This window comes from Vollenhovia emeryi, unplaced genomic scaffold, assembly GCF_000949405.1.
Source record: "Vollenhovia emeryi isolate VEMERY1.0 unplaced genomic scaffold, V.emery_V1.0 DF940404.1, whole genome shotgun sequence".
NCBI lineage: Eukaryota > Metazoa > Arthropoda > Insecta > Hymenoptera > Formicidae > Vollenhovia > Vollenhovia emeryi.
In genome coordinates this window covers 1-8295 of record NW_011965962.1, presented here as the reverse complement: position 1 = coordinate 8295, position 8295 = coordinate 1, and the positions used below count along the sequence as shown (strand labels likewise).

At 42.4% G+C, this 8295-nt stretch overlaps 1 protein-coding gene across 1 annotated transcript; it reads left to right on the top strand.

Moving 5' to 3' along the window:
* Positions 1-1822: 1822 nt before the first annotated feature.
* On the top strand, positions 1823-5463 carry LOC105556047 (RNA polymerase I-specific transcription initiation factor RRN3). The gene is made up of 8 exons (XM_012003108.1): positions 1823-2190; positions 2386-2589; positions 2785-3004; positions 3082-3190; positions 3280-3432; positions 3691-4176; positions 4264-4442; positions 4521-5463. Exons 2-8 carry the CDS (start codon positions 2386-2388, stop codon positions 4841-4843), a joined length of 1674 nt encoding a protein of 557 aa, XP_011858498.1. The 5' UTR covers positions 1823-2190; the 3' UTR covers positions 4844-5463.
* Positions 5464-8295: the final 2832 nt, after the last annotated feature.

The following is an 8295-nucleotide window of genomic DNA, read 5'->3' as shown; positions in this document are numbered from 1 at the left end:
ACAACTGAACGTCAACTAGATTCGCAACGGTCGCAATTTTCAAACGTCGGAGCAGCGGCCAATCAGGCTGCGAGCTTTCAAGCATCGATCTTGCAATGGCAAGATCGTGCAGCGAGCCTTTCTCGTGTAACCATAGGTCTGTTCGTATTGCAGAAATACGCGTAATATATGGGGTGTGTTCGGTTTCACGCATGATGCGCATGATGTTAAGTACAAGAACATCGCACATAAATAATACATATTAACATCGACAGCGTACAGTAAATGCAACTGAGTTAATAGTTAATCGAAATGCAAATGTCTGGAAAGAATTAAAAATTCAATGTCTAAAATCAATGTATTTTCAATACATTTTCTTTGTAAATTCCGTAAAAAGTATATAATCTAGTGGAATTAATATATCACCGATAAATGCGAATTAAAACACTCGATTCAATATTTTGCGTATTATTTTCGCGATGGATTAATTTTAATAACCGATGAAAAAAAGGTAAGCATAAGAAAATCGACCAATCACAGTCGAGAACGTAAAGCAATATAACGCAAGCAGTAGCAAATCCAATCTGTTGATTTTCTTACGCTTACGTTTTACGTCCTTACGGAATTTTATGTGTAAAGACCTTTGAGCTGGGGGCACACACTTTTGCATAAGTGCATAAGCATATACATAACGAATTTGTTTGGTCCATTTCCTTGTGCATTTGCTTATAGACCAATCAAATTCATTATGCATATGCTTATGCACTTATGCAAAAGTGTGTGCTCCCCGCTTTACCCATTTAAAAAATAGGCGTAGCACGGACACGCACCAAGTGGAGACTTTATTGGCAGTAGTTGAAAATGGGTGTAGCGGAATAGTTCCAAAAATAAAAATGCGCGTGGATAAAGCCCTGGAATCAGTCGAGCGAAAACGGTAAAGGCCTTCACACATAAAATTCCGTAAGGACGTAAAACGTAAGCATATGAAAATCGACCAATCACAGTCGAGAACGTAAGGCAATAACGCAAGCAGTAGCAAATTCAATCTGTTGATTTTCTTAGGGCCATCGCACACAAAATTGCATAGCTGCATATGCATAGCATGAAAACCGTTTGAACCAATGAACATCGAACATTGAGTCGCCATATTGATTTACATAAAGGCACAATTTCACGCAGCGATTAAAAGCGAGGATCGCTGTAGTTAGTTAGACAAGAATAGCACGATCGCCACTCAACTATCTCTCTCTGACCGCTGACGTAACGCGTATCGCGTAACGAATCATATCGTTCATTCTTTTGGAATGTTCCAACGGAAATGTCAATCGTCGCAATTCATTGGCCGCGTTCAGCAGACACAACTGTTGAGTGAGCGCTCAGTATGATTGGTTAATACTTTTAGATCCAGCCAATCATATTAAGGATCTAAAAGTGTTAACCAATCATACTGAGCGCTCACTCAACAGTTGTGTCTGCTGAACGCGGCCATTGGTTACGCGATACGCGTTACGCGGAAAATATCAATCCATGTGGCCGCACCCTTAGGCTCAGGGTGCTTTCACATGGAGCGTAAGTTGCGTAGCGTAACCTGCGTATCGCCAATCACAGGGTCATTCTGATAGAACCGTTTCAATAATTCCGTTGAAATAGTTGTGTGATTGGTGATACGCAGGTTACGCTTACGCAAGTTACGCTCCATGTGAATCCAGCCTCAGGGTGCTTTCACATGGAGCGATAGGGTGCTTTCACATGGAGCGTAACTTGCGTAGCGTAACCTGCGTATCGCCAATCACAGGACTAGTTCAACGGAATTATTGAAACGGTTCTATCAGCATGATCCTGTGATTGGTGATACGCAGGTTACGCTACGCAATTTACGCTCCATGTGAAAGCACCCGCAGGCTTCTCTCTGATTGGATCCAGTGAGAATCCTGCATAAGGTCTGAACCAATGCAGCCAGTTCAGCTATAAAGAACAGATCTAACGTTAAAGTTCAAAATGGAGGGTGATTACGCGTCTGTATTTTTATATAAATCTATGGCGATATCCGCCGAGTCCGCGGAACATGTGGCCGCGAGCGTATGGCGAGTGATTCAACGTTCGCACGTGTGATATTAATACGCGTACAGAGTAGAAACGTGCGTACAACATTTGCCGGAAGGCATTAAAACAAAAATTACACTACGTAAAGTGAAAGCTGTACTCATCAAAGTAAGTAGCCCAGTTGTTTTAACTCAAGCTATTCTTCTTCCTTCCTGCCGCACCACTTGCCATTTCGCGGTGACATTGTACTTTTGAGATGTTTCGAGATCTCTCAACATGTTAGTCGAATACGAGGCGGCGTTTTGCGAAATAGATTTGTTATTAAGAATCCTCAGAATTCTGACAGCTCTATCTGCTCAACAGATGTCTGTGGTATCCTCGAGAGTCAGCAGCGTGTCGTCTATACTGAAAACCAGCGGCGTTAGAACGAAGTTCGTCAAGCAACCCGGCAAAGTATATTTTAAGCTACCAAGAGATATTAAAAATATATTATGTAATTTTGCAAATAGCGATGGGATTAAGGAGTACGAGAAGCTGATACATTCGCTTAAAGAATGCGCTGTAAAGGTAATTAATTGTTGTCGCTTATACTTGGCGCGAGACACTACCGTGTCTCGTGATAATAGGCGAGAGTACAAAGAAAATTTGTGGGGGGAATCTTTTAATACATGATGTATGTGTGTACGTGTGTCATACAGTTTACATAGTAACGATTGCGTATTATAATGCAAACACTTTGAAATTCTCATCTTGTTTCTTCAGGATAGCGATTTAACAGAATTTTTAACCGAGACAAGACAGTGTATATCCTTGATGGATGTTAGATACGAATCGTTTGTTCAAGTACTTCTTCAAATCGAATGGACGAATAGGTCACCAGAAGTGATTTCAGCTTATAAATTCTTCTTGCAAGATTTGGTCTGCATGCAGACGCTGCATATAAATATTGTAATAAATCGTCTGGTTGAGTTGTTCAAACCAGGTAAATTTGGCAATTTAGTAGCCCATAACATTTCTTCAGGAATAATGTGACATTTATTACTATACTTATTTTTGTAGAGGAGGATAGTAATGCCGAACATGAAGTTGGACAGTTTAAAAGCGAAGATATCGACAGGCTGAATCACATACACGACATACTGCATAAAATTTTGGAATATGTGCCAATGTAAGATGTGGGAAAGTGACTGTACAAATTAGCAATTTCTCCCATTGTTATACACGTATAATGTATTTGAACACGTTATAAATTTTTAGGTCTGACAAAGTCTTGCTACAGTCCCTTGTATCGCGATTTCCATATATTATACATGGCACTTATACACATGAAATTTATATCCATGCGTTATTACAAATTCTAAATTATGCGCCTCAACTGAGATCTAATATTTTGGTCTTCATTATTAATAGGTAAGTGCTCCAATCAAAAACTCGGTAAATCCAACTTCCAGTTCTACTGTAATTACTTGTTAACGAAATATGGATATCCGAGATGAATTGTCATTTATCTCACTCTTTTATTTACTGCTTTTAATTTTCTAATCAATCTCTTATAAAATCAAGGTCACTGCATAAAGTGAGAATTGGAAATGTACTCGGAACTTGCCAAGTGCTCTAATAATTCTCTTACTTTTGGTAAGAAAGATTAATAGTATAGTTGTGTTTTAGGCTAATGATGTTGGATGTTAATATACCTCGTGAAGAAGCAAGTAACGACGAGAAAGATGTAGTTGATGATTGCATCGGCTCAAATGGGACAGCTGATAACGACAATCCGACCGAGATAAACAATGATGCAAATAAAAGAGAAACTATCCATCCAACTGCGCGTACACTCGACTCGTGTATGGAATTATTCCTTAAATATATGCACGAGTTTTGTTTCGCGAACGATGTTCTGCAGATAGAGAACTTGAGGACACTGTATTTCGATGTTCTCTGCGCATTTGAGGCAGTAATATTACCTACGCACGCCAGTCAATACGTGCAATTCATCATCTTCTACATTTGCAGTTTTAGATCCGTAATCACGGAAACGTTCACGAAATGGTTGTGGCATAAAGTAACCGATCCTAATGTAGCACCGGTTCTTCGACAAACAGCTATTTGTTATATTTCTAGCTTACATGCTACTGCCTCATTTATGTCTCCCGGGTAATTAGTGTAGCATATTAACTTTGATAACTTTATTACATGTACCATAGAAAAGAGTACCTAACGTTATAATTTATTTTCTTCTAGGCAAGTGAAAATAGCCATGTTCGACTTGACGCTGTGGATACACAAATATATCACTTCGCAGGAAGATGTGGAATACATTAACGACGACGTAAAACCACACGTTGTGTTTTATTCCGTTTGTCAAGCGTTCTTCCACTTATTCGTCGCGAGGTACAAGCACTTTGTCGAGTCGAAGAACGGTGAGTGCATATTTATCGTGTGCGCAAGAGTTGCGGATTTGACGATAGCGACAGTTTTAAAAAGTCTTTTTTTTCCAGGGATATTATTTCTTCAGAATCTTGATATATCGAAAATCGTTACTTGTAAGTTAAATCCCTTGAAGATGTGCGACACCAAGATCGTTCGCGATTTCGCCGATATTACGAGCACGTATCAACTAGCTTACTGCTTCGCTGTGATTGAGGACAACGAGCGCAACCAATTACCCATTTTTGGGGTAAAAACCCACCTGCCCGTGTTGGTTTCTAACTTTTTCCCATTTGAGTCTTACACATTAGAGCATAGCGGACACCGGATAACTCCGTTTTTACGCAATAATGTAGCAAATGTTAACAGTCGATCGGTTAGAGAATGCAAATAAGCGTATAATATATCAAATTAATAAAATTCATAATGCTCTATTATAGTCAAGGGCGTCCGGAGGGGGGGGGGCAAGATGGGGCATCTGCCCCCCCCCCCCTAGAATTTGGAATCGGCAAAAAATTTTGCCTATTTGGCATACCTTGTCGCGGTGAGAAAGCTATTACCAAAAGGTGTACATATATGTATATACACCTTTATATATGTGTATATATTTGAAATCATGTAAATAATTCTGGAAGTAATATTTTAACAATATAAATGATGCCCCCCCCCTGGAAAAAATTCTGCGGACGCCCTTGATTATAGTAAACATAAATTCGAAGGAATAAGGACTAAAGAGCCGTGACAGGATGTGTTAAAGATTACTTGTTTTAAAGTTAGTTTCTTTAGGCTCTTTAGTCCTCATTTCTTCGAATAAGAGATATTTAAGTATTCTTGCGTATAAGAGATATTTAAGTAAATTATGGTGCTGCATCTCAAATCAGCCACATGCAGAAGTTTCTTTTACTCTTTCGACAGTTTGTAATAACCCGGAAAATGAACGAAGTACGCAATGATTTAATTTACATTCTGACAAAAGGTTATGTACTGTTTCAAATATAATATTCTTTATATGCTTAAACAAGTTTATGTGTGTATATATATTTTTTACTAATCTTGTTAATACTACTATATTAATTTTAAAAAATTACTAGATGGGCGAAAAAGTTTATATGCGTTAGAATACTTACTTGAAAAACGTCAATCCAGATAAGTCAACAAAGAATGCAATGCAAATGCAATGAAATTCTTTATATTTTAAAGTAATCGAAAAGTAAATTGATCTTTTCGTGTGGAAAAAGCGTCTGTGGATGGATTTTGATCAAACTCTTATATAAAATTAATCGGTGAAACTTGTCAAATTATACTGGTCTTATTTTATTTGTAGAATAAATTTTTTTAATTAGCACAGGAAACCGATTAAACAACGAATTATACATATATTGAGTTGGCCAATAATTCCCTGCGGTTCCTATTGATGGATACCTTTAAGCGCACTGAAAAGCAACTACCTTTACCCAGTCCAAATTTGGAAATGCATAGTAACTTCACAAGTGACATTTCAATGTTCGTTAAAAAATGAAGCGTAAGATGGTTGAGTTTTCTGTGTTTGGAAATCTCCATTTCATGCGTGTCCATGTTATTCTCCAAAACTGCGCCGTAAATTTCAAAATTCAACATAATTTTAATAAATTTCAATTTCAAAACCAACATAAATTGTCTACATGATGTTTACGTCAACTTTTTTCATGTGTGGAATATAAATGTTATAAATTAAATGTTAGAATAGCACACACGCACCAAGTGAAGATTTTATCGACGGTGTCAGGAAATGCGTAGCAAAATAGTTCCAGAGATAAAAATGGGCGTAAGGGCGCGCAAAACAGTCTCCTGAAACGGTATCGAGTAAAACGCCGGAGTGGCCGCTCTCAGGTTTCTCTCTGACAATACCAAGTCAGAAAGTATACGCGTGTGCGTATGTCCTGTTACCACGCCGCTCCGTGCATGGCGACAAAATACGTCGTGCGTAAAGGTATAGTATCGAATCACGCGCGATCGGCAAATGCCCCGATCTCGGGCTTTCCTGCGATTTTAAGCCCGATGATCGAACTGCCAGCATTCTTGGTACTTGATCGGGGCAAAGAACTTACTGACTCTTCGTGAAATTTGTTTAGATTGCGCGCTCGAGCTTCTAGGATTTAATTGCGCAGTCGGTGATATTTTGTCAGTGGCTCGGTATCGCCACTCGATCATTATGCTTACTAATCTGTTCTCATTACCTTATCGTGAAAGCGGGGCATAACAGTCCGCATTAGGCAACTCGAGTCTGCAGGCTCGTTATCTTGGAAAAGATTGCGCGGATTAATCCTCGCAGCGGGATCGCGCTGGGATTCCGCGGCGCGGCGGCGCCAATTCAAAATTGGCGGTCGAGTGGCGTCCCGGAAGTCGAGCGTGTAACGGCTGCGCGCTGGGCGCGCGGCCTCCCCACTCCGTGCAACGTACCGTTCGTCGTCGGCGGCGGTGATCGCAGCTCGCAGCGCGATTCGCCCGTACGAGTGGATGCGTAAAATGGCGAAGTGCGGTTGTTATTTACTCGCGCCGAACGCAGCGAAGTGAGAGCAAAGTAGAAAGCCCGCGAGGGTCTGTGTCTAATCGCGTCGCTCGTACACCGAGCTTGTTTTAACAGCGCGTCGGCGAGACAGCGTGTGCGAACGATCGTGAGTATCGCTGTTTGTTACGCTCGTTATCGAGGCGGATCGGTTATCCCGTGGAAGCGAGTAGAGCAGAGAACGCGCGAGAGCGAGCGAGCGAGCGAGAGGAGAGCGAGAGGAGAGCGAGAGAGAGAGAGAGAGAGCGCGAGAGCGAGCGAAAGGATTGCTCGCCGTCGTCGTTGCCGTCGACCCGTCGCCGTGTCGCGCTTCTCGTCCACGGGTGTGGACCACGTGTTCCTCGGCGAGCGAATTGTCAGTCGCGCCACGCCGTGAGATAACGTGTCGATACTGGCCTTCACGGCCCCTCCCCGGTCCCGCGGACTAATCCCTTAATCCGCGCGACGAGGTTAGGAGAGTCTACCAACGGACGGCGGCACCGCGACGCCGATTTCCCGTCCCGGCTCGCCGCGAGCGCACCCACCTGCCGTTCCCCAGCGACCGGCCGGTTCGCCCGGCGAAGTCCCGTGGCCCCCGGTCGATCCCCGCCGCGTTGGGGCGGCGAGGAGCCGCGGCTCCCTTTGTCCCCACCTCCCCCCCTCCCCCCGCAGTGGCTTTTAGGTTATGGCCGTTGCGGGCTTTAATCTGCTCTCGTACGTTTGTCGCGACGCACCCGTTGCCGCACGGTCGAACGCGCGTCCCGCGAGAATCCCGCGCTCGCTCTCCAAGTCGGCGGTCGCCCGTGGCGTCTGGAAACGCGAAGCTTCCTCCGACAAGCGTCCGCGGAGTGCAATCACCTTGTCCTCTAATTATGCGTAACGTCCCTGGGATTGCCTTTGATTAACAGTAACGCGTCTCCTCTCCGCCTCTTCTCGCGTCCCGCGCTACAAGATATTTAAACGTAAACAATCCGCCACTTATCTCCTTTGTTACAGCTGTCCCGTCATTTAAAGTCGTGTCATTCACTCATGTCAAAAGTCGATGTTAATTCACTGCGTATGCTTCACTCCGTTTAACATCTCATTCATATTGCTCGCAATCAAGTTACACTTACATTCCTGAATTTGTTATTCAAATGGACTCGTTAAGCTCATTAAGTTTGGCGCTTCTCTTCCTTCAACTAAGTCGTGTGATCAGTGCGAATTCGGTGATCGGCTAACCGACGATTACATACGGTACACAGTATACACGCAGGCATTATCTTGTTTAATTAGAAACTTGGAGGGCAAAGGATCTTATGTCGATTGCTCTTGTTTCGCTT

Excerpts from the sequence above, each read along its gene's own strand:
- LOC105556047 (XM_012003108.1), top strand. The coding sequence starts at position 2,386 with ATGTCTGTGGTATCCTCGAGAGTCAGCAGCGTGTCGTCTATACTGAAA. Across the intron at positions 2,590-2,784 it reads TTAAAGAATGCGCTGTAAAG|GATAGCGATTTAACAGAATT; the intron begins GTAATTAATTGT and ends TTGTTTCTTCAG. Across the intron at positions 4,443-4,520 it reads CTTTGTCGAGTCGAAGAACG|GGATATTATTTCTTCAGAAT; the intron begins GTGAGTGCATAT and ends TTTTTTTTCCAG.